This window comes from Camarhynchus parvulus, chromosome 3 (genome assembly GCF_901933205.1).
Source record: "Camarhynchus parvulus chromosome 3, STF_HiC, whole genome shotgun sequence".
NCBI classification, from domain to species: Eukaryota; Metazoa; Chordata; class Aves; order Passeriformes; family Thraupidae; genus Camarhynchus; species Camarhynchus parvulus.
Window position 1 is genome coordinate 27,073,003 of NC_044573.1, and position 24,904 is coordinate 27,097,906.

At 42.1% G+C, this 24,904-nt stretch overlaps 1 protein-coding gene across 8 annotated transcripts in view; it reads left to right on the forward strand.

Moving 5' to 3' along the window:
- Positions 1–24,904, forward strand: part of TTC7A (tetratricopeptide repeat domain 7A) — a 198,196-nt gene that overhangs the window by 148,214 nt on the left and 25,078 nt on the right. For all 8 annotated transcript variants that reach the window (XM_030944583.1, XM_030944584.1, XM_030944585.1 and 5 more), the window contains 2 exons: positions 232–366; positions 11,212–11,414. In XM_030944583.1, the coding sequence (XP_030800443.1) occupies positions 232–366; positions 11,212–11,414 (338 nt within the window). The remainder of the gene's footprint in view (positions 1–231; positions 367–11,211; positions 11,415–24,904) is intronic.

Sequence of the window (24,904 nt, forward strand, 5' to 3'; positions counted from 1 at the left end):
TCTCTTAATTTGCTTGTTTGAGCTGCAGCTCTTGGATAATTTAGTGGGGTTTTTTTTCAGTAAATTAACCTTTTATAAAACATACTTCTCCAGTTTGTCATGCCAAAATTCAGCTGAGTTCTTATTACATAAAACCAATGCAGTGAGTGGAGGATCAGACCCGCTACCTTAGCAAGTCAAGGAAATATCATAAATAAGTATAAAATACATAATTGTTTGTTTGGTTTGTAGGTTCACAACGAGCCTCTTCCCTTGCTGCATCAAGACTGGAACAGGCCATGTCTGAAATAACTATGCAGAGCAGCACAATGAAGCAGGGACCTGTGAAGCTCTGGACAACTCTTGAACAAATTTGGCTACAAGCTGGTAAGTCCTGAGCTACCTGGAGTTCCTCTTTCCCCCCAGTGATGAATCAAATGACATAAATATTAACAGAGTAGTTGAAGTCATGAGTTGAAAATCACTCTATTTCAGCAGAAAATTTGCTATTCTATCGCAGATGGTTTTTGAAACACCACTTACTTAATTTTGACCCCAAAAAATACTGTAGTAGTGTGATTTCTCAGCTCACTTTTGTTTTTCCAAAACACACAGAAAACTTTAGTCATCGCTATAATATGCTTTTTGAAAAAGAGGATAGGTAGTTCTTCACTAACAAATAGTAGTTCATAAGGACGATTATTTTCGTTCTCCTCTTACTAAATGCCTCCCTGTAGAAAGACTGGGCAAACCATGTCTTAAATGTGAATTAAGCATTCCAATCCTTGCTGAGGTTTAAGTGAAAATTATTAGAGCATGTTCTCCACTCTGTCCTTGACTGTTTGAACCTCCCAGGGTCTTGTAGGTTGAGTAGCAGTTTGAGACACTAATGCAAAGATGCTGCAACAGAGCACATAAAGGGAAAACAGTGAAGAGAGACTCTACCCACAAGTGATCTCCAAACCCATGGAGGGGTTTTATGTAGGACATCTGTTGAGGAACAGAGTTGCCCAGCACATTCTGCTGTTTGCATTCCAGCATTTCAGAACTGATAGCGTTCCAACCATGTAATTTTGTTTTTAGGAGACACAGTTTTTCTTCCATAACTGGGCCCACAGTTGTGCACTTGAAATTACCTTTGAGTGCTGTGATTGCTTATTAGATGTCTCACCATTTGCAATGCAGAAAGAAAAGCAAAACCCCCTGGAAAGCTGCTGATAGTTTTCTATTCTTTGTGCAGGGGAACCTTTCAAATTCTCATTTCACTAATCTATGCAATTGACAGTTCTCACATAAGACCTGGCAATCTCACCGTACTTTGCAGCAAAGATTTTCATAGCTGTTTCTGTGGGTAATTTCCTACCAATTAGCCTTTAGTTCTAGAACAAAATATATGACATTGTTTTTGCTACACTTTGATTAATATTAACAAAGAAGTCACCTTATAGAATGCATCATCCTTTAAGTTAATCACATGTGTTCTCCTTAATGACTTGTGTGGATGTAAATTTCAGTGATTTGCTGTGGGCTTCAAAATCACCAGCAAGATCGTGCTTTATTCAGTTTATATTCCTGATTTAAGGCTGCAGAGAGGGCTGGTGGGGAGCAAAATAAATGGAGTTTATTATGATGAGAAGTCAGGTGTCTGCTGTCCATCATCCTACAGCTAGCTCTAGGCAGTTTACATTCTTGCTGCTGTCTGAAAAGACAAAAGCAATAAAGACCTAGTGCTTGCTGTGAATTGCTATGATTGCTTTTCAGTGTGAATAGATTACCTTTCTGAAAGGTGTTAATTAATTCTTTTAGATAGAATTTATTTTTATAAGCTGTAACTTTTCTCTCTTATCACTTTGTAAGCCTTTGTTTTACTTCATGCTTAGTTTTAGCTGGACTCGATTCAGGATTGATATTTTGAAAACATGTACTGTGACTGCTTTGTAATTTCATTACTGAAGTCAGTTATTGTTATGGACGCAGCTTAATGAGCTTCTGCTGAGGTACTGGCCATTCTCTTCTCATGGTAGTGTGGAAGCTGCTAGATTCTGGTATCCTGAGGGATGAAGAGAGGTGCAGGTATTTGGGGTAGTCTTTGCTCTCTGTGGAGAAGAGCACAGTGCCTGAATAATTGGAGGACTTAGTGGAAGTGGGTTGGCTTTATGCTGAGATTAGTGAATGGAATAATCCAAAGGGTGTCACTGACCTTCACTATTAGGGTCTTTCCCATCTAAAAGGAGGAACAAGTGTACTTGTAAGAAGTACCTTCCAAAACAGATATTTCATAGATGACAAATTAGACAGATATGCATGGTTAGAGGAAGTTGAAGTAGTCAGGTGGTTTTACATTCCAGCTCACCCCAAAATTAATGGCTGTGGAAAGCAACAGGCAATTAGTGTAACATTCTGATGCCTGCCTATGGAGTCAGTTGATATTCATGGAAGGTCTGCATCAGTATGCTGTAGATTTTCATCAGGTTTAGCTTGGACTTGTCCTTTTTCAATCAGTGACTCATCTTGTGACTCCAGGCAAGTTGCCTAACTTTTTCATACCTCAGTGTCCTATCTCCAAAGGGAAAAAACGTTAATGCGCCTTTGGGAAATGACTCGTGTGTTGTTGTTTTTGTTGTCATTAACACTTGGACCTTTTTAGTGTGACTCATAAATCCTTAGATAAAGTGATTACAATTTCCTAGCCTCATACTACAGTGCATTTATAACGAAGCATCTGTCCTTCCCAGACACTCACAGGACACAGCTGGCCGTGCCTCTGTGCACGGGTGGGGATTGAGAGTGCCAGCTTACAGTGGCGTCTGGGTGCCATCAGAGTCATTGCAGCTGCCATGCCTTCTCATATCCCAGGGCATGAAAGGTAATGGTACCAACCAGCTGGACCCGTTAGAACTTTGTGCAGTGAGGTTGGGAAGAGGCACACAGAACCAGCTATCCCACAGCTCTAGGGGGCTGCTCTTACAGCCCTCCAGTAGCCAGGCCAGGCCACAGTGCCAGCACATATACTTGCAAAAGGGACTCTTAGGGGGTGGTGCCTATCCATTGACACTTACATAGGGGAATCCTTAGTGTATTATCCTCCAGCTGCAGCTGCAGTAGGAGTTCCTGCCTTGTGCAGAAGTGTCCTCAGTCCCTCCAAGCTGGAGACCCCTTGTTCTCTTACGGGTTTCACAATTAGCTTATGAGAATATGTGTGTTCCCTTAACAGTGGCTGAAGGCAAGGCTGTGAACCCAGTGCAAATAGTTAATCCCTTTTAAGCTGTGATAAAGATACCTCTTTCCCCCACAAGAGAGCATACACTTAGTGGTTTTATCTGTCATTTCTCTGGGTTTGTGACCAGCATAGTTTTGTAGGGAAGACAATAAAGCACGATGTTTGGATGTGCAGCTGCTAAGTCGAAATTTGTGTTGCACTTTAACAGATGCTGTACCTTGTCTTTCCCTGCAGCAATGCCTAGTGATCTTTGACAAGGTAATTTTTTGTAGCCTCCTGTAAACAAAGAGCTGCTTGATGGATCTGTGGTCTCTAGAAAGAGTCCTCTCTCTTTCAAGCATCAAAATAAAACTGTGAATTCTCACTGTTAATCTCACATCCAGCCATCTCTTACAGGACCACCTGGGAGTACAGTCATCTGCAGCACAGAACTTGGCACATTGCCTTAGTGGGTGTCCACATCTTCCTGTTTTCTGCACAGGTAGTCACAGCTTTGGAAGAGCAGTGTGCTGTTCACAAAGACCAGAGACGTCCCATGCAGCAGGCATGCTTGGAATACTAACGGGCATATTCTATTTCCAAGTGTTCTGTAGCAGAGATTGTTAACACAGCTTGTCTGGTCCCTTTTAACAATAACCCCCCTAGACCTCTGGAATATAATGGCTGCTTAAAAAGAGTCATCTCGGAACACTTTAACATTTATGAGCCTAAACATTATTCTTGGCCCCACGTCTGAGAAACAGCTCATTTCAGGGAGTACTTAGGAACAACGCTACAGTGCACATGCTGTGGTGGTGCAGCTCCAGGAGAGGGGTTCATTATGCAATCCTTATGCTCATTTCTCCTCTTTGTTCTGCTTTTCATGGCTGAAAGCATGAATTCAAGTTTAAGAAGAGGCAAGGAACTTTGGTAGCCCTGGTAAAGCTTATGAACTCCTCCCTCTTCCTTCAGGAAGAGCTGCAAGGGGAATCCTAGAGATTACTAGAGCTAGTACTTCTAACAGTCACGCCAGTACTCCTCCTTTTTGTTTAGAAAATAGAGTCATGCTGTTTGGCTAAAGAAAATATACTTGAAATTGTTCAAATTTATGACTAAAATTTACCTTCATTCAGCATTTTTATAAAATCACTTTTGACCCAGAGAGCAAAGCATGTCAGTATTGGAAAGAAATAGTGTTAATAGTTCTAGGCTCTCTGGGAAACTGGAATGATTTTTTATCTGAAGTATGTGTGATTATACTTCCAGGCAGTAATAACCATATGCTCTATTTATACAGAGCATTTTAGAATGCTACAAGCCAGTTTTAATAAGAGTTCTAATATTCTAGCTCCTGTTACTGTTACTGTATTTAAGCTTTACTTTTAACTACAAGGTCCACTTTGTTTGTCTTTACTAGTAGTTTATATCTGACAATTTAGCTTCTTGACTACCCAATACTTTACCAAATATGGCCACTCACAGCAAAGTAGGTCTGGTAATTTGATCTAAGTTTGGCTAAATGACTGCTAAGCTCAGCCTGTGAACCTCACCAGGTAGACCCTAAGGCTAATTTAAAGGAAGATTTAGAGAAAAATGACAAGGATACTATTCCATGTACTCACAGTGGGGCTGGAGTGGGCTAGCTGCTGTCTCAGTAATGTGCTAAAGTTTAACCTAGGAAAAATAGTTTATACTGAACATGCTACAAACAAGAAATGCAAAGAGAGCCAGTGCAGCAGAGAACAGTGAGCTAATGGAAAAACATCTGCTCCCCCGAGTTATGTACAGCAGGAACTTTTTTTTTCCCTTTCGCAAAACACTTGTGATTTATTTATTTTATTCCATATGGGCCAGTTCCTGGGAAAAAGCTGTGTTAGAGGAGATGGGCTTTGTTCCACAAGAAAGTGTTGTTGGAACCAGTAGGCTGAAGTCTCCAACATGCTGGTCTGCAGCCATGAAGCCAGATCCTGGCAGCAGCCAGGGGTGCAGCCAGGCCCTCCCCTGCTGCCCCCTGCTCACCCAGCACAGCTTGTGTTTGCACAGCCTGCACATGGGCACTTCACTGTTTCTCTTGTTCCAAGCTTTTAGCAGTCCTAAGCCCCCCCAGGTTATTAGCTCTGATATTGAAGGTATTAATCAGGTGTGGGAGACATCTTTATTGATGTTGCCAGAATGGCTGGGTCAGATACTGTCCTGTAATGCGGCACTGGTTGTTGAACCAATTCTAATATTTTTATTTCTTTTTTTAAGTGCTACCAAATTTTAGAATTTCAAGTTTAGAATATCCCCATTCTCTGCTTGAGTTCTTGAGCTCCATAAATGCTGCTAATTTTTGTGTGTCTTTACAGTGACACAAAGCACTGTGAAAAGCTGGAACCTGGTGAGGGGGAACAGGAAAGAGTTGTATATAACACCTCAATTTCTAAGGAGAACAAAGGTGTCCTGCAAAGATGGCTCCCCTGCAGTATTTATTTACTAGGAGGGATTAGGAGCACTTCAGCTGGTGATAGAAATGGTAAAGTGGGCTGGTTTTGTCCCCTTCAAAATGAAGTTAGGAAGCCAGCAGTAGTTCTGTTGAGCCTCCTGGTTCAGCAAGGTCTGTTCTAGATTTGTGGTAGAGACTAAAGATCACCAAATCCCCATTTCTCTTCATCTGCACATCCTCAAGAGGGATTAATAAGTTTTTTCCTACACTTTCCAGTTTGATTTATTTTATTTTCTGTCAACAGTGAGTTTAAAAAGCCAAAAGGATTGTTGCAGCCTTATATCAGTACAGGGCATTTGAGACTGGCTCCTCCATTCCTGAGCCTTCTGGATGTTTCTCATTGCTGGAGCAGGATGTGAAACTTTGTGGACTGGTAATTCTTTGGCATGGACAATCTTCAAAGACACATAAATTTTCTCAAAATCTGGGACATGCAAACATTCACATGTGTCTTGAACACTCACTTGTGATGGAAACAGGCAGCAGCTACCAATGCCTTTTGTTTAGCATTCTGTAGAAAATTTGCCAAGAGATGGAGAGAAACCTGTTGCACTGCCAGAGAATAACTGAGGGTACTGAAAAGTAGTGTTTCCTCAGCTGCTCAGTAAGTTTGGACAAGTGATAAAATGTACACAGTCATGAAGAAGGAGGCAGGACATTTGTTCATACCAGAGACAGAAAATAGCAATTTACACTTAACTGGGCTGTTAGTCATGTTATGACTGCACCATTTAGTATAGAAGGTAGCTTGTGGCACTTATGTACTGCTTCCAAAAACATTCACTCTAATGCTGCATTTGCAAATAAAGAAACTTGGTGGTCATTTCAGGCCCTGTGACCTGAAGCTTGGGAATTTGAAGCCAGTCCCTGGAATTCAGTTTGCAGGTAAAGAGAGGGTGTACATCTGTTGCCTCATTCAAGAGAGCAAGTGGCTGAGCTCAGGTGTATGGGAACAAGCAGCAGTTTCTGTGCTTCATTTCTGTATCAAACGTTTGCATCAAATGAAATTATTGTACTCAGGATATGCCTGCAGGAATCTTCTGTCTAATCTGCCACGAATTGTCAAGCTACTGCATGCAGGGTGGTGTCAGAGCATGGAACAATGACTAAAGCTCACCTGGCAGTGAGGAGAGGCAGTGGTTGGACCCTTTGTCATGGTAATAGCTCGGTAGTCACTGCTGATGGCAGAGCTGTCTCAGAGTGGGTCTTTCCAGCTGGCTAAGGGCTCCTGCAGTAACAAGCACTAATAACTCCTGAAGGCAGATGATATGGAACAGAAATCACCTTCCAACACCCTCACAGATATGTTCACCTTCTTGAGTGTGAAGGGCTGCTCTGCACTGTGCCATCCTGCTGGGCATTTGGCTGTTACCCTGGCCATGTCACTCTGCAGTAACATTTTTGGGGTGGACAAGAGTAGAGTGCTTTAGATGCATCAGGCACACACAACAAGGGATGTAGAGCAGTCTACTTTGTGGGAGTTAAGTGCTGCCTCTTGGATAACACCAAACATGATTCACAAGTAATAAAATTTTAATTCTTGCATTGTTCACATTGCAGAAAAACATTTCAAATCTCTTTGATTTCTTTAGGCTAGAATTAAAATAGTTGCTGCAGTGACAAGCACTCTCACTCTTGACACTGCTTTGAAATGGGGAATAGAGTCAGTGTTTAAGGTGATGTTGAACAGCTCTATTTCTCAGACAACAGTGTGATGCAGACATGACTGGATTACACTGTTGTTACACCCCTGATGGACTCCCTAACAGAACTCTGCAAATAATTTTATCTTGGACAAAATAAAGGGGCTGACTGTAGGACATCCATCTTTGTCAGTGTTCTGGGAATTGCTCTTGGTCTGTGCATTTGTTAGGGGTCTTTGGAGAGCGAGTAGATGATATGCTTCTGGCAATTTTCATTTGATTAAGAATCTTTACTGTAGATGAGTTTATATGCTAGCAGAAATAGCTGAAAGAACTAGGAGCTTGTAATAGAAGTTAATCATAATCTCAGTGCAGAGGTGTGCTGCTCTCAGGGACTGGGCCCAGCATTAAAACAGGTGCATCAGTCCAGTTGCAAGTCCAGACAGAAGAGGCCATAGCCACAGGACAGCAGCTGTTTGGAAGAGCAGCAGAATAGTTTGGACAGTATTGCAAGAGAGCACAAATAGGAAACAAAAATTGAATCTGAGAAAGGAATGAATCGTGCTAGGCTGAGCCTTGAAGTCAGCTGTGGTCTCAGGGCAGGCACAGGCTTCAAGAACTGAATGCAAGGAGAGATTGAACCTGTCTTGGCCCATCCATGCAGTGCACTGTCTCTTTCCTGTAGGTGAGAGTGCTGAAATATTCCCTAATGTCATTCACACTCAGAGTTTCAATCATTATTCCAGAGAATAATAGAAGAGTGGTACATGCAGGATCATCATCTCTCTGCTCAGTAGCATTCAGAGAGCTTTTAGGTCAAAACAGATGTAAATTTATTGAAGTTTTTATGGAGATGGTTAAGTGAGAGAGAGCAAGGAAGCTTGGTTTTAGATTCAAAGCTCTGAAGAAAGTCAGTACCAAGAACAATCTAGGACAATAATGAGAGGTTAATGAATGGTTTCCCTGAAGCATTGACCCTTTCACAGGATAAGAATTATAGATACTAGATACCTGTGTCAGCATGAGAAGTTATTCTCTGCTTTGAAGTGGAACTGGATGCCAAGTCTCTTTAACAGAATTTCCTCAGAAAGGCTGCAAATTTGGTTAGATGTTATTTACAGCAAAGTTAGCTTATATAAGGAGATAGGCTGATTAATCCAATGGTCAGGAAGCTGCTGACTGACCCAGGTAACATGAAAGCAGGTGTTTCAGTACTTTCCATACCACTGAGGGTTTTACCATGGTAAATTTAATAGGTCCTTGTTTTTTGAGTTAGATTTCTGCCTCTAGCTGTGTTTTTATTCCATGTTACATAAGCATATCTTGTTAATCTGTAAATAAAATGAGTGTGTAATAGAAGTGAAAAATGAGTTTACAGAAAGCACATTTTAATGCAGACCTAAATGATGTCCTTTAATGTCTATTTTTAGCTGGGTAGCTGAAAATTTTAGCACTCTTTTCCTTTCATAACCAAAAGGCACCCCTCTCATTCTTTTTTATGCAAATTAGCACTCCCACACCATTAAATCATTTTTATTGACTATTGAGCCTGCAAAGAAATGGACCGAACTTTAGTATGCTACATTACCATGCCATAAAATACAATTTGTAGTTCTTATTTAGATTCTGTGTTGCTGTACTTCCTCTAAATAATTGTTATTACTGAAGAAGATTTACAGGCACCATAGAAAGAATAAGTGCTCTCTATTTTGCATGCATTGAAGCAGCAGCCATGCATGATTCCACATCTAAACCCACTTGCTCCCAGTTCTCTTCTGAAATGAAACAAGTCACATGATGCTCTTGGATGCTAATAGAGCTTTAAGTATGGCAGTATCCAGAACTTCTGCTGACTTCAAACAGTGCCAGGATTTCACCCCTTCTTTTGTGCTGCTAAGTTTGTGCAAACTTTGGGGATGGAGTGTTCATCTTCAGGCTGTGAAGTGTCACTTTGCACATCCCCAGGCTCATTAATGCCACATGCATGGCGTCAGCTGCTATGCAGCACTTGGCAGGAAAACACTGTTCCTTGGAAGTGCAAGGAAAATACTGTCCTCCCACCAATTTTTGCATAAGGCTGTGCACATATTCAGCTTGACAAGGTACGTGGCCTTGCCTTCTGTTATTATAGATAGCTGCAGCCTCTTGGAGCCAAGGGAAGGGATGCATGCAGAGATTTTATGATTAACCAGGAAGAAATGTGTATGAGTCATTCTGAAAGAGTATAACTCTTCTGAAGGAACTAATATTTTGCTCATGTTGACAGCCTTGGAGAATGACATTTATCTTATACCACAACCTAGGGATGGCTGAGAAATATTCAAGCATTTTCTCAACAATGTCTCACCCTTCTTCTAGAAAGGTCACCTCAGAAGTGGAAGGGTGTTCAGCCATGCTGTCATTTCACTACAGAATCATTTTTGGTGTGCCAGTAGAAATGCCATTTGTGATCCCAGTCTCATAGGCCAAGGTGGAGCCTTCCTGTGGTCAGGCAGGGGACTGCCTTTGAGATGCTTCTCTGGTCACCTCTAGCAAGCTCCACGTCACCAAGCCAAGTCCCCACAGTCATCTGGGTCTCCCAGTGTTTCAAAATTGCAGTTTCAAAGATGTTCAAGTGGAATTTTCACTCTAATTTGCCCCCTCACAGACACTTCCTAAGAATATTCACTGCCTTAAAAAGTCAGGACATTTAAGGTTGTGTCTAATTTCAGAATTGTTATTCTAAATCTAGAGCCTGAATTAGTAATTTTGAATTGGACTCTTGAACTGTCAATACTTACTGCATGATGTCAGTTAAAAAAAATAAGAGAGAGACACTGAGTTTTTGCAGTAAGAGCATGTAGAACACAGGTTATGGACCAAAGAGCAGTGCCTGCCTGTATGAAGAGAATTATTTCATCTACATACATGCTTACATACGTGTGTATGTGTATATATGTATAAAAACAGTTTCCCTTTTCAATTACATGTGGCAGTGAAAACTGAGTATCACTTTTTGACCTTTTGAAAGAATTAGAATATTTCAGTTGGAAGGGATCTACAATTATCCAGTCCAACACCACAATTATCTTGTCCAAATCCTGAGAAATGTTAAAGTTCAACCATGAGATATGTTATGAAATTTATCATGAGACATTATTTTATTGACAAGTTGACATTCAAACATGTAAATATGCCTGTTACATATTTTTTTCTAAGCTAACCACTAAGATAGTTGCTGATAGTTCAAGAAAGTAAGTGAGCAGTCTCTTCCAAGAGCTATATTTTGTTTTTCTGTAATGTATGAGGATGTAAATGGATGAATACACACTATAAATAAGTCTATATTATAAGGGCCTTTTGATTTTAACAGTCTCTGAAAAATTAAGAGACAGTTGTCTCATAAACTTGCCAAATAAGAAGAGAAAAACATTTTAAATCATCTTTTTAAATGGGAAAGTACTCTCCTAAGTTATCTAGTGTCCAGCTCAGATGTGTCCTATTACTCTGACATTTTTGAAGTTCTCAGTAGACAGTGATGGCTTACTCTGTTCTTTTTTTCTCCCCCAGATTATTTGGAAATACCTGTGATGACTCCAAGTAGCCTCCTTAGAGCTCAGTTCAGCACTGTTTACCTTCCCAATGGAGAAATCCTTAAGGCCTTTGTCAGGACACCACCCAAAGGTGTCCATGAACATCTGGATAGATCCCTTGGCACTAAGAGAAGATACACTCAATGAATCCAGTCATGATAATAAGCACTAACCATAGTACAAAGCATTGTGCAGGATCATGGCCTCATGTTTTAATATGCTTAAGTCAGATGATATATAATTAATATGAAGAAAGGTCTCTGCTTCATTTCATCTAATGGCAGGGTGTTCTTTGCTTTATTTTTATGGCTTGGTGTTTTGTTTTTCCTTCAGCTGAACTCTTCCTGGAACAGCAGCATCTCAAAGAAGCAGGCTTTTGTACCCAGGAGGCAGCTAGTCTTTTCCCCACATCTCATGCTGTACTGTACATGCGTGGGAGGCTTGCAGAGATGAAAGGCAATTTGGAGGAGGCTAAGCAATTGTATGATGAAGCTCTCACCGTGAATCCAGCTGGAGTGGAAATTATGCACAGCCTGGTGAGTTTGCAGGGGCTCAGCTCCATTATAGTATTTATGTTCCTGATTAACTGTAATACAAGGGGAGAGGGCTTATGCTTGCTCTGGATGCCATTGTCTTCCTAATCCTGAGAGCAAGTGACCGTTCCAAGAATAAATTGGGTAGTTTGAACCTCTGTTTTAAGACTGGATTGAATTTTTTTTAACTAATTAGGACTTGTGTCAAAAGTAAATATTTTAATTGACAAAGGCTGATACTTTTGGGAGTCAACTCACATTGTCTTTGCTGCTTTTCCTACTAACTGTTGTGCATTTTAAATAAGCAGTGCACTGATGTTTGAAAGTTGAAAGATCAGAACTAAATCATGATAGATAGATAGATAGATAGATAGATAGATAGATAGATAGATAGATAGATAGATAGATAGATAGATAGATAGATAGATAGATATGGGGTTTGTAAAACTTGGGCTGGTTTCTTGTGTCTGTTAAAATCAAGATAAACTATGAGTTTACAATAAAATTAATCTGATACTGTTATAAGCTGCAGCTTAGTTCCAGCCTTGTGTAGGGGCAGGGACTCCACACTTGTGGGGTTTTTTTTGGTAACACTCCTACCCAGCAAGTATTCTTTTTCTGTGGCACCAAGCCCAAAACTGTTTTCCAGACACTGAGCCTAGAGCTTAATAACAATAATAATTATACAGGGAGCTTTGTGGAAGACCAAAAGCCAGTTCTCGTGTGAAATCAGAGCAGTTAATCATGTTTCATCAATGCTGTGTCTTGTTAACTGTAGCCCTTACCAGGTCTCTCAGTAACTTTAGAAGTTTGTCTTGACTAACTTAATTTTTACAGGAATTTTATATCCACGTGACTGCTTAGTGTCTTTCCTAGCATATTTGTATCACCTGTCATAGATTTGGTCCTGATGAAGTTTGCTGGCAACTCCAAAACTGAAGGGGTATCAGTGTACAAGAGATCAAACGTTAAGTGACAATTAACAAAAATAGTAGAACCTACAGGCAAAGGGCAAGATATCTGTAATAATAAATGTTCAGTACAAAAATAGCAAATGAATAGTTGGTGCATGTCAGGAGAATGTTACAAGGCTGCTGTACACGTCAGGCTTATATGGGGCAATAGTATAACTTTGTTGTTGTGATACAGCCTTCACAAATTCACTCAGTACAAACCAAGCTAGATGGAATTATGTTCTTTGCTCTGTCATAATTTAAGAGAAGTTGTTGATACCAGAGAAACCATCAAATTAGGTGCCAACATGACACTAATACCTCTCATTTTTGTCTTATTTTATGGACATAACCACATTCTGAGTCTTCACATTTCAGTTGCTTGCAATTTTGTGAAACTATAGTAACTTGGAATAAAAGTTTCCAAGGTGCACATCTCAGATGTTCTGGCCCAGTTTACTTCAGAAAATGTCATTCCAACATGGCTTTGCTGTTTCTGAAAAGGAGGCTAAAGGAGAGACCTTAAAAGCTTCTTCAATATCTACTTTATGGTGCCTTATTATCTCCAGGTTTTGTCAGGAATGGGTAACATACGAATGTGCTTTTTACCATAATCTTTCTTAAGTTATCCAAGTTGTAACCTTTAAAAACACATATATGCTTAGTAGGTGAGTATTTCTGAAAGTTTTAAGGAGTCTGTGAATGCTGAAAGTTTTAAGGAGTCTGTGAATGCTTATTCCCCTCAAACTCCAGTAATTTTCAAGAAGGGCAAGAGAATGACTCTTGTAACTACAGGCCTGTCAGTCTCACTTCAGTGACTGGCAAAATGATAGACATTATGCCAGCAGGTATTGAAAAACACCTGAAAGGCAGTGCCATCATTGGGCACAGCCAGCATGGGTTCATGAGAGCACCTGTCCTGGGGCCATCCTGGGTGTATGTACAGCATGGGGCACGAGGGGCTGGAAAGCTGCTTCACAGAAAGGGACTTGGGCTCCTGCTCAGTGACAAGGTGAACACGAGCCAGCAGGGCCCTGGCAGCCAGGGGGGGCATCAGGCACAGCATCACAGCTGGGCAAGGGAGGGCATTGTCCTGCTGTGCTCTGAGCTGGGGCGGCCTCGCCTCCAGGGCTGGGGGCAGTTTGGGGTGCCCCAGTGTGAGAAGGGAGTTAAACTGTTAGAGGGTGTCCAAAGGAGGGCAGCCAAAACAGTGAAGGGTCTTGAAGGGAAGCCATATTGAGGAGCAGCTGAGGTCACATGGTCTGTTCAGCCTGGAGAAGAGGAGACTGAGGACAGCATTTACAACTTCCTCATGAGGGGAAGAGGAGGGGCAGGCACTGATCTCTCTCTGTGGTGACAGTGACAGGACCTGAGGGAATGGCCTGAACTTGTGTCAGAGAGGGTTAGGTTGGATATAAGGTAAAGATTCTTCACCCAGAGCATGGTTGGGCCCTGGAAATGGCTCCCAGAGAAGTGGTCACAGCACTGAGCCTGCCAGAGTTCAGGAAGCGATTGGACAATGCTCTCAGACACATGGAGTGACTCTTGGGGCTGCCTTGTGTGAGACCAAGAGACGGTCTCAGGGATTCTTGTGGGTCCCTTCCAGTTCAAAGTATTCTGTGATGATGTTTCAGTCAAGGAATGGATGTAAAATTTAGAACAGCTGAAAAAGACAGTAAGATGAGAAATTTGGGGGCAGAGACCCAGTCTGTAAGCAAGTAGAGAAGAGGAAAGAAACTGAAGAAGTGGAAGAAATACAGGTAGAAAATAGGGTAAGATAGCACCAGCTAAGATTGGATAGGTAAGAAGACGCATGGATGGAGGGGTGGGCATGCTGGAAAGAGTGAATTAAAGGGGTCAGTCTTAGGAGAATGACAGAGGGACAGGAACCTCTAAGATTAGTTCCTTTCCATGTCCTTCAGCCTCCTTAACATTCTGAATCTTTCCATCCTGGTGCCAGCAAATAAATATCAGTGAAAATCACTTGCTTAAAATGTACCTCACCTCCTTTAACTTGGCCCTGCTGGCAGACTGTGGTTCACACCTGTTAGCTAAGATAGCAGAGGTCTGGTGTATCCCTGCTGATATGAATCATGGCAGTAGTTACATGGTGCCACATAATGGCATTCCTTTATGTACTTTTCCAAAAGCTAGGAAATTGCACATAACAAGTTAGAAGCATCTGATGAGCAGTATAGAAATGTCTGTAAAGAAATTAATCATTCTGCCTTCAGAATAGAGCTGGAATAATGTGCAGTAAACAAGGCTTTTAGGGCTATACATCAAATAAAAAGGGCGAAAATAAAATATTGAATGGCTGCTAGCTAAGTGATTTTGTCCTGTGTACTGAATGAGACACTGTCCCCATGGAGAACTTAAGACTGGGTTTATGCAATTGAGGATGTAATGTGACAAGTGGTAAATTCTGAATCTCCTCGAGGCCATCAGAAGAAAACTGAATGTCTTTCAGAAATGTATGTATTAGCCAAGTACTAGCTGTACTTTTATTAAAAATACAAGTTCTTGAGCACAGTATGTTCAGTCCCCTACCAGGGAGAAATATATGTCTTGGATTATGCAAGAGGGCAAACTAGATTATGAACTAGATCCACGGTCTTTGAAATGATGCAAGACATGTCCACAGGCAGATGTAATTGAATTCACACATGTTTCTGTGCTAGTGCCCCCAGTTTGAATACATTGTTTTCCCACTCTAGTAGTACTGTTGTGGATATGTAATAATTTAGAGAAAGAAGATCTGCTTGTGAGAATTACTCTTTGGCTTGCTACAATTGCCATCCAACTGACCTAGTCCACTTTAAGGGAGAGCTCTGCTGTAGACAGTGCCGAGCCTCCCTGGTGCATCAGCATCAATTAGCAAAGTAGTCATGTTTCTTCCCCTGGGCTCTTGGAACTGGGTTGTCAAAGCTATATTTGGAAAATTCCAACCTGAAGAGTGTTGCTGACTTTAAATGAAGGGCACAGATCTAGCAATGAATGAGTCCATTGGGTGTCAGTAACTTCACCTTTATCTGTGGTAGAGTCACCACCATAATACACACAAGCTGTCTCTGCACAGCTGAAAATGGCTGTGTTTTGCTGTGACTATAGGGTGCTTACAATAGCGATCAAATTAGCGTGTTTTCCGTATAAAGCATGCTGCAGCATGGCAGAGCAGCACCATACAGCAGCACTGCAGTGCCAAGAGTGTCCCAGGGGGTGGGTGCCATGCTCTGCTTCATCCCAGGGGCCTTTGGCACTTTTTGTCCAATGCTGTGGTTGGGAAACCACAGGCACTTGGAAAATCCTACACACAGCAGCTGTGCTGCTTCCTGTAACACTTGCAGTTTCTGAGTGATGTCACAGGATCCTTAAGCCTGGATCAGGAATCCACCAGTGGCCTTTACAAAGTACTACTGGCTAATACCTAATCTAAGGAAGTATATTTGTTGAGGAATTTTGTTGTCATTTGAAAGAGACACACAGAACCAGTTTTTGGGGCTATTTGAAGCATAATCCTGGTGAGATGAGTGGCTACTCCTTTGGTTAGATAGCTGTTGGCTGCCAGAAACAACTTGGGTTGGCCCCTAAAAATTGTACATCCTATGAGACCATAGTTTCTTTAATAAATACAACTTGCTAGGGTTCTTTTTCCACATTCCTCCTGATGCCATCTCAAAAATTTCCGTGATCTCTTCCTTTACTAGAACAACTCTGTTTCCTTCTTCCCTTTCACAGGCTCCTTCTGGGGGCTGCTTGCAAGGGTCATAGAGCATTTCTCCCTCCTGGGGGCTGATGGAGTTTCTACTGAGCAAGTATCTTTGCTGGTCTGGAAACAACGGCTTAGTCCATGTCTCCTTCTCTTACACTGTGACCTGTGACAGCACATTTCTACAACCAAATAACTATGGCTTTCTTCAGTATGTACCAAATTTGGTTATATAACATCATGCAATGCACAGCTTTGGGATGGTGATAACAAAACTGACATGTGCCCAACCAAGTCAGAAAATATAACATAAGCTGGGGCAGATGACACCTCCTTTTAAAGCAATACACAAATCCACCTACCGGCATGTAACTAGAGAAAGACACTGAAATTTGTTAGTTCCCAGCCACTGTGCATTCAGTACCATTCTCACTTTTGATTCAGAGGAGGAGAAAATCAATGCCAGCACGTTGGATTTGAGTCCGAAAGCTCTGTATGTGATATTGCAAGTTAAACTAAACACTTACCGAGATATTTGGAAGACTCCTGCCCAGCATGCATCTCACACAGCACTTTGTCAAGTCACAGCAATTCTCAACATGTTTTAGTTCAGGGAAGAAGAGAAAGAATCATCAATTTAAAAAGGAAGGAAATGGACACCCTCATCTCCATCACTGTGCCAGATGTAATGAAAACAATAAAAAATACCATCAAAACAAAGCAAAAAAAATTACTTGACTCATACTTGGATAGTACTGAATGCCATGGAAAACTGTAATGATTTCTTGTTTCTCTTGAAGGCTGGGGCAAGGGCAATAAGGTTGGTATCAGAATGCAGTGTAGCTGTCTGCACTACCTCATCCCTATCCTTGATAGCAAAACAAAGCTGCTATATATTGCGTTTTGTTCATAATGTGTTCCTGTTCTGTTGTGATCACTTGAATGGGTGGAAAACACGATCTTGTGATCACATTTGATTTGCTCCATAACGAAATCAAAGAGAATACACAGCTAACAGAGGTTGTGCTAATTGTAAGAGTTGTTCTTTGGTTGTCATCTGCACAATGAAAAATAAGATTGGCAGCCATGCAGAAAGGGTTCACGGTCACAGAGTACTCTCCAACTGAAGTTGGAAAAACAAACTGGATTTAAGTCACCTAAGCTGGGCCAGTAAATTGACTGTAGGCTGTTTGGTGACTGTAGTTTTCCAAGATTAGTGTAGATTGTGGCCTTCCCACAGGAAGACCTGGTTATTGTCTGGGAGAAGTTCTTTGTGGAAAATGCAGTTGGGGACATAGTACCCACATACCAGAATCACAGGATGGTTGAGGTTGGAAGGAATCCTGGGAGATTTTGTAGTCCAACTCCAGCTCCCTCCTTAACAGGTTCAGCTAGAGCAGGGTACCAGGACCATGTCCAGCTGGGCAAGTTGCTCTAAGGATGGAGCAACCTCTGTGCAGTCTCTTCCAGTGTTTGATCACCCCTACAGTAAACAGACCTTTGAGTAATGTTTAAATGGAATTTCTCGTGTTTCTGTTTGTGCCCTTTCAGTCATGGGATATCCCTGAGAAGTTCTGAGAGGTTCCACTTCTTTGCACCTTACCATCAGGTATTTAACTGTACTGATAAGATCTCCCCTCTCTCCTACAAGGCTGAGCAGTGCCAGCTCTCCACTTCTCCTTGTATGACAGATGCTCCAGTTCCTTGCTGATCTTGATGCCCCTTTGCCTGGACTCTCTCCAGTGTGTCCATGTCTTGTACTGGAGAGCCCAGAACTGGACACAGTACTCTGGGTGTGGCCTCACCAGTGCTGAGTGGAGGTGCAGGATGAACTCCCTCAACCTTTTGGCAGCACTCTTCCCAATGCAGCCCAGGATACTGTGAGCTGCCTTTGCTGCAAGGGCACACTGCTGGCCCATGGCCAGCTGCTTGTTCACCAAGTCCTTTTCTGCAAAGCTGTGCTTCATCCAGCCATCACCCTCCCTCCCCAAAGTGAATCTGAAGCTATTACCAGGAATTTTTTCTGCAAGCAGATACTAAACATAACATTGGCATGACTGCATCAGGTCAGGCCAGAGGTTCAACTGCTCCTTCTCACCAGCAGCAGCAAAGTGTCTAGGAAGGAATGAGGCCAGGGCAGGCATACATGCTACTTCTAAGGTTAGGACTTAGCGTGGGGACATCCCAAAGTAGAGGTGGATTGTACTTGCATAGTAATTCCTAGTGGATTTTTCCTTCATTAGCTTGTCCTGAGCCTGTGTTAAAACTTTCATCATCCACAATACCTTTTGGCAAGGAGACCCACAGGTCTCTTTTCTGCTGTACAAAGACCTGCCAAATTCTCTGTGTTCTTGATGCAGCTCTTCTTAGCCACACTGATGCGCCCTATTTTCACTTTGGAAGACATACCTTACTGCTGATTCTTATTCATCCCCTTCCCATTACTGATTTTGCAGGTATCTGTCACTGAGCCAGTTTCATTCCTTTCATTATTGCTGTTACCTCTCTCTGAACTTCTTACTGTTCTTTTTAAGATGAGCAGGCTAGAGCAAATAATGGATTTACAGAAAAATAGCTTAGCTTCAAAGGCAGTGTTTTAGATTCAGTGTTTAAAAAACCCCTCCCCACCCCTTAGTCTTTTACTCATGTAATTATATCTATATCCATTTTCATAGAAATACTAGAAATAGTGTTCTATTTCAGCTCGTTTGTATTAACCTGATTTTTTTATCAAAGCTCTGTTTCTATCTCCTCATGGCTATAGAGGCTGGATTTTATTTTCTGAGTGGTCAGCATCTCTGATAAATGTGTGCTTATAAATAATAGCAGTAAGCAGTGTAACACCTGTCTTGGGTCCTTGCAGAGATGTCAGTGTCCCAGTCTGTGAGTAGAACACAGCCAGCAAGTGTGCAGTTCTAGTCTTTGCTAGATAGATATATATACACACTTCATTTTGCTTGCCAGAGACATCCTTTTAGCTGGCAGAACACAAATCTTGCTCTGCTGGTAATGCTAGAAGCTGAAGAGCTTGACTGAGAACAGATTTTTTATAGATTATGTTCCTAAGACAAGTGCATTGCTCTTGATTAGATTTGAGTGTTTAAAAACTATATGATGCTTTATTTAAATCTTCTGCTCTTAATTGTTCAGTGGGGTGCAAGGGCTGAATAAAAAGAAAAAGACTTTGCAATGTCTTGGACTGTTTAATTTGGCCTTCATTGTGTACTTAGGATGCAATTTCATGTTCATTTTAGTAGAAGAGTCACCTATTGTCTCCAGACTCGCATTTGGTAGCATCAGGGTAATTTGAAGACTACAGTTTTTACTGATTAGTACATGGAAATGAATTATTTCTGTTCATTTATTTCGTTTTACCTCACAGTATGGTGCATGCATCCTTGTTTTCAAAGGCATCCATTCACGTAATAAAACATGGCTTGATTGCTTAATATTTTCAAGGATGACATGTGTTACTTCCTTGGGGATCTGTTTCATGCTGCCATGCAGTAATGGTATAAATCACAGGGCAGATTCTCTGCATGGGTAAATTATCATGGCTCCATCATACCAAGGTTTGTATGTCTTGTAAGGTAGCTAGGATGCTAATTAAAACCATTTTTACCTTCAATACTGAAATTGGAATGCAGTCTATGTTTAAATGTGAGAACAAAAGAGCTTAGTTTTCACATTAATTGAGTTATTTATCTTCTAAGGAACTGTTTTGTGTGTGTAGTTTACCCAATTTGTTGGCTGTTTTGTAGATAGGTATGCTGTGGTCTGTTTCTGTTTTCTACAGACATTTCTTGCTCAGTTTTTTGTATTTGTGTACAGAGAATTGAACATGACAATTAAAATGCATGCCCCAGTCTCTAGGACAACTGTGCATTTGTCCTGAGTGTAATTAGGTGGATAATTGTGTCTGGAGAGACACAGTGAATGACCTGTTTTTGTCTGTTCTGGAGAGACTTCTTCCTGCTGCTCCCCTTGCTCCTGCTTTGGCAAAGGCAGTAAGCAGAGTTAAGGACTGGGCAATTTTGAGGAATTGGACAGTTGTACTACTTTTGTGATAATGAAAAATAGTTTTCATTATCACAGCTACTAATTAAGAGGAATCTTTGAGAAACTGCTGTCATAAGAACTTGAATTGCAGTAGTTAATGCCTGCAAAATAAATTTTTAACTATTCTTTAGCATACAAAACCACTGAAGATTTACTCTTTCTAAGGGTCTGGGGGTCTTTTCTTAAAACACATATACTTTACATTCATTACTTTAAATATTTTTGTATGGTGTCAGATGTAAAATGTAAAACAGAATGTAACACCTGCTTCAAGAGACAGTTATTCTAAGGTTTGAAGGTATATACTGACTACAGTTTTTATTGCATGCTGTCTGTGTAATCCGAGGTTGGTGAGGCTTATGAGTTATAGCAAAAATGCATAGAAACAGAAATATACCAACCAATACTGCATGTTAAAGTACTCCAGGCACTCCCTAGAGCATATCCTGCAGGCCTGAGCTGTGCTGCTGGGGCTGTGTGGGGGTGCTGCTGCAGAGGGCATCTCTTGGTGTCTCAGAGAGAGACATAGAGCACCCAGAGCAAATGTTTGAGAGCAGGCGTGCTCCAGGTTTCTCTTCCCAAACTAAGCACCGTTTCCTGGTATTTATCAAAGCACTTCAGGCTGGGGCTTTGCTACTGTTGTGCAACAGGGTGTGCCTTTCTCTTCCAGAGAGCAAAGAGCTGCAACTCCCGTCATTTTCCATTGAAGGCAATTCAGTGGAGAGGCTGGAGAGGAGGTGGAGCCCTGGCTCTCACCACCGCTGGCACGGCCAGCCCTGCTGCACTTTCAGCTCTGATTATGTGTCACACTTTACTCTAAACCTCTGTAAAACAGGGATGAAGCTACTAATCTACTTCATCTGGGGTTTGTGGAGCTTAATTAATATCTGCACATACTTTCAGATGACAGACACACTGTAAGCGCAAAATCTTATTTATTCTAATTATATGTCTAGATGCCTTTATTCATGGGGGATTTTGGACCACAAATTATTTTAGACAAAGTACTGCAACTGTTCAGCACAAATGATGTGCTTTACAGCTTTGAGTACCCTTATGTCCCTAACTGTAAAGTAGTGGTGAAAACATCATTGTGGTGGGAGTGAGATTTAGGAGGCAGATCTGCAAACTCTTTCTTCCTCTAGCAAGGATTTTTTTCATTAGAGGAATATGCTGTGCCTGTGCGTTGTGCCTTGCCCTCAACTGTATGGATACATTGTTAGAGTGGTGCTGTGAAGGACAGAGTAAAACAGAAGCAAATGTGACTCTGAGGACTTTCTAGCACAGCCCCCTCCTCTTCCTGGGGATAAGATATGACAACGCCTGCAAAAAATAGCTTTTTGCAGGGGGAGGGAGGGTGCTTCCTTTCTCTGGCAGTGAATGTATCCTTCTGCTCTGCAAATTCAGTACAAGCAGACCATCCTTGTACCAGTACAGCTCTGCAGTTTTTCCCTGGTGAGAAAGGGGTTGGATTTTTTAAGGGAGAGATGACAGACCTAAAGGTAGAAGCAGCATTAGAATAACAGTCATTACAAGCAATTCCAAAAATGGAGCAACCTTGAATGAAGTGCCTTTTTTTTTCCTTTTCCTTCCTTAAGTAAGCAATAGTGACAGTCAACAGGAGATTTGAGCCACCCAGAGGAAGAACCAGTGACGTCTTCTGCCCTGCAGCCCTGAGAGCTGCAAACACTGGGACTCTCTTAGGTCTACCTAATATGGAGTGCACAAGAAAACACTGCAAGGGTGAATTTGCTAAGTCCTAATATCCAGCAGGATATTTTTGGACTGCTCTGATAGTACAGAACATTTAAACATTTCAGCCCACCCCATAAGTTTTCCCTCCATGTGGGTAAGTCCCTATATGCTGTGAACAGTTTTTCTCACTGCTTTTTTTTTCTGTTCAATGCACTGCATTTCTCCAGTACATTTGGAGAACAGGCAGATGGTGATATATAGGTGCATAAGAGAGAAGGGGAGGGGAAAGAATTGGAAGGAACAGAAGAGACAGAAAAAAGCATAGACTGCTGCTTACTTTAAAAATACCAGGATAAGGCATTGACCATTCAGAGACAGTTAAAATCACTTTTTTTCTTCTTCCATTCGCTGTTCCGTAGGATGTTTCTTCCTTTTTCATCTCTCTCCACCTTGTAGATCTCTGCAGGACATGAACCCAACCCTGATTTGCCCCAGATGGCTATTTCAATGCTATTTATTTGCTATTTTATCAAAGAAAGGTAAAATTCACTAAGAATCTTAAGTGAACTTAGGTCAGAAGCTTGTTCCAGTGGTGTGGAGGGAGTATCTGAAAGCGACAGAAGAGACAACCCAGGACCAAGAAATTGGGAGGAAGTCCTCAGCCCTTTGGAAAACTCAACTCCTGAGTCAGGAACTTACTATACATATCCTGATAGCTCTTTGCAACATGTAAAATTGTGCATTTTTTACATTTTTTTACATTTTTTTAAACATTTTTTCCTCTTGCTTCTTTCCTCTTGTCCTTCCTCATGCTTCTATAAAGCTCTAGTCTATCAATGAGCTGCTGTTTAATATTGCTAATGTGACTTTTGCCTATGTTTTCCCCAAAGTAGTCGAGAGAATCCCTGGCTGGAAAAAGATGGCGTGCAGGGGGGAAGCCACAGAGAAATGAAAGGCCTGTGATCATCAGGGATGGGTGTCATGGTTTGACACTGGCACAATGCCAGTGCCCCATGAAAATATACTTCCCTGGTGTTCGCTGTGAGATGTGACCAGGAAATAAGCAAAGCAGGCCTCTACCTTAGAAAAAAGTTTATTAACTAAACTACAAAAAGAAAAAAACCACACACACACACACGCACACACACACCTGGAAAATGAAAACTCCACAAAAAGCATTTCCTCCTCCCCCCCACCACATTTCCAATACATCTTCCAAATTTCAACTCTCCATCCATCACCCTGTAAATACTCAATTTCAGTCCATCAAGAGGAGAGGAGTCCTTCTTGGGGCCATGGTGACCTCTTCCTTGCATGCCCAGCGCTCCCACCACTGGACAAGGAACAGAGCTGCTTCAAGGGTTATCCTTTTAAGGGTGCTTTGACCAGTTCCAAAAAAAAGCACAGTTTTCTCTCATCTCAGGACCTCTTGTCCCCCCCATACTTGTCTACCCCCTGGGGCCGGGGGGTCGCCAAAACTGAACCCTCTCAGTTCTGAGCCATCGCCTCCCCCCTGCAAGCAGCCTCTGCGTCGCGAGGAAGCACGGTTCTGTCCATGGCTGTGCCAAAAAGAGTCCAGCAACCAGCTACTCCATCATCTCTTTCCGGCCTCTTCTTCACTCTCCCAGCCTCACTCACTGCTCCGACTGTCATTCACTTGCCCATTTCCTCTTTATCATCCACTCCATCTCCCCTCCAGGAAAGGTCCAAATGCTCTGTGAGGTCTTCATTGTCCAGAAAGGGGTTAACAAACTTCTGCACGCGGCCAGGCTCCTTCCCTGCTGCACTCCCCCCTTCCCCCTCCTTCTTCGCAGGCCGATATCACTTCAAGGCCACAGGCCCGTACCAGCTTTTCTCTCTCTCATCTTCTAGCTGGGGGTGGGGGGGGGCTGCCCAAATCTTCTCAGGGCCTCTCTCCCTCTGTCTCTCCTGGGGGGGGGCTGCCCAACGCCTCCTGGTGCCCCCACCACCCTTCCATCCTGAGGGGTCAGGCCTACCTCTGCCGGGCCGCAGGTTTCCCTCCCCCGCCCAGCTCGAAGCCGGGCAGGGGAGGCCTTGCCTCTTTGCTGGCCGGAAATCAAAGAGGGAGCCCAAGGGAGTGCTCTGCTTCTAACCCCTGTGTTCTCAGAGGCGCATCCACCCTCAGTGGCCAAGCCTGGTGTCAATTTAAAATCTGAACACCTATTGGCCTCTCCATTCCCAGAAAACCTGCTTCCTGTAAACCCACGACAATGGGCAAGAGAGAGCTTGACTTGTCAAGATAGTAAAACAAAGGCTGGGAAGGGATACATCTGCTCTCTGCAGATCCATGTGGGAACAAAGAGGGAATGCTGTGGGGAGAGGAAAGCTGCATCAGAGGAGACAGCTTTGTCTGCTCTAAGTTGCTGCACAAAGTTTCACCCCTCTGATACTGGAACTTGATCAAGATATGAAGGAGAGACTGGATCATCCCAAAAGTAGGGCTTTACCAAACCCACATTAATGGTTGCCTATTCAGGCTGCCCAGCCCACCAGTGACTGAATTAATAATGTACCTGTGACCTGAAATGCAGAATATCTGCCTAAAAGTGTTTTACAGGCCTGGCTGCCTTCCTGTTTTCATTTTCTGCTGAAGAACTTCTATTCCCAGAAGCATTTTGTAATTATTTTGCTGTTTATTATTTTTTAAATTAGAGGTGGAGTTTGGATGTTAGTAGGGCTTCCCTGGGATGCAGCCCTGACTTCCATTCTTTATATATATTTTTAATGAGTTGTCAAGTGCCTAGTGTGTTGTGAAGTGGAATGATGGATGTAGCTGGACTCAGGAGAGTTGCATGGAAATTCTCTTAAATAGCATTGTGGTAGCCAAGCTCTATTGACAATAACATCAAGTCAGGTTTAATAGTGTAGTTCTTTATTGAATGAATCCACCCTGAAGGAAACAGTATGACCTTGCTGTGTGTGCTCAAGACAAAAAAAAGAAATCAATGTTAATCCCTTGGGAGGAGAAATACAACATTAATGGAACAGTTGAGTGAGTCTAATGAGAATTAGATGGCAAGAATGGTAATTTGGAAAGAGATACTCGTATGAGCTGT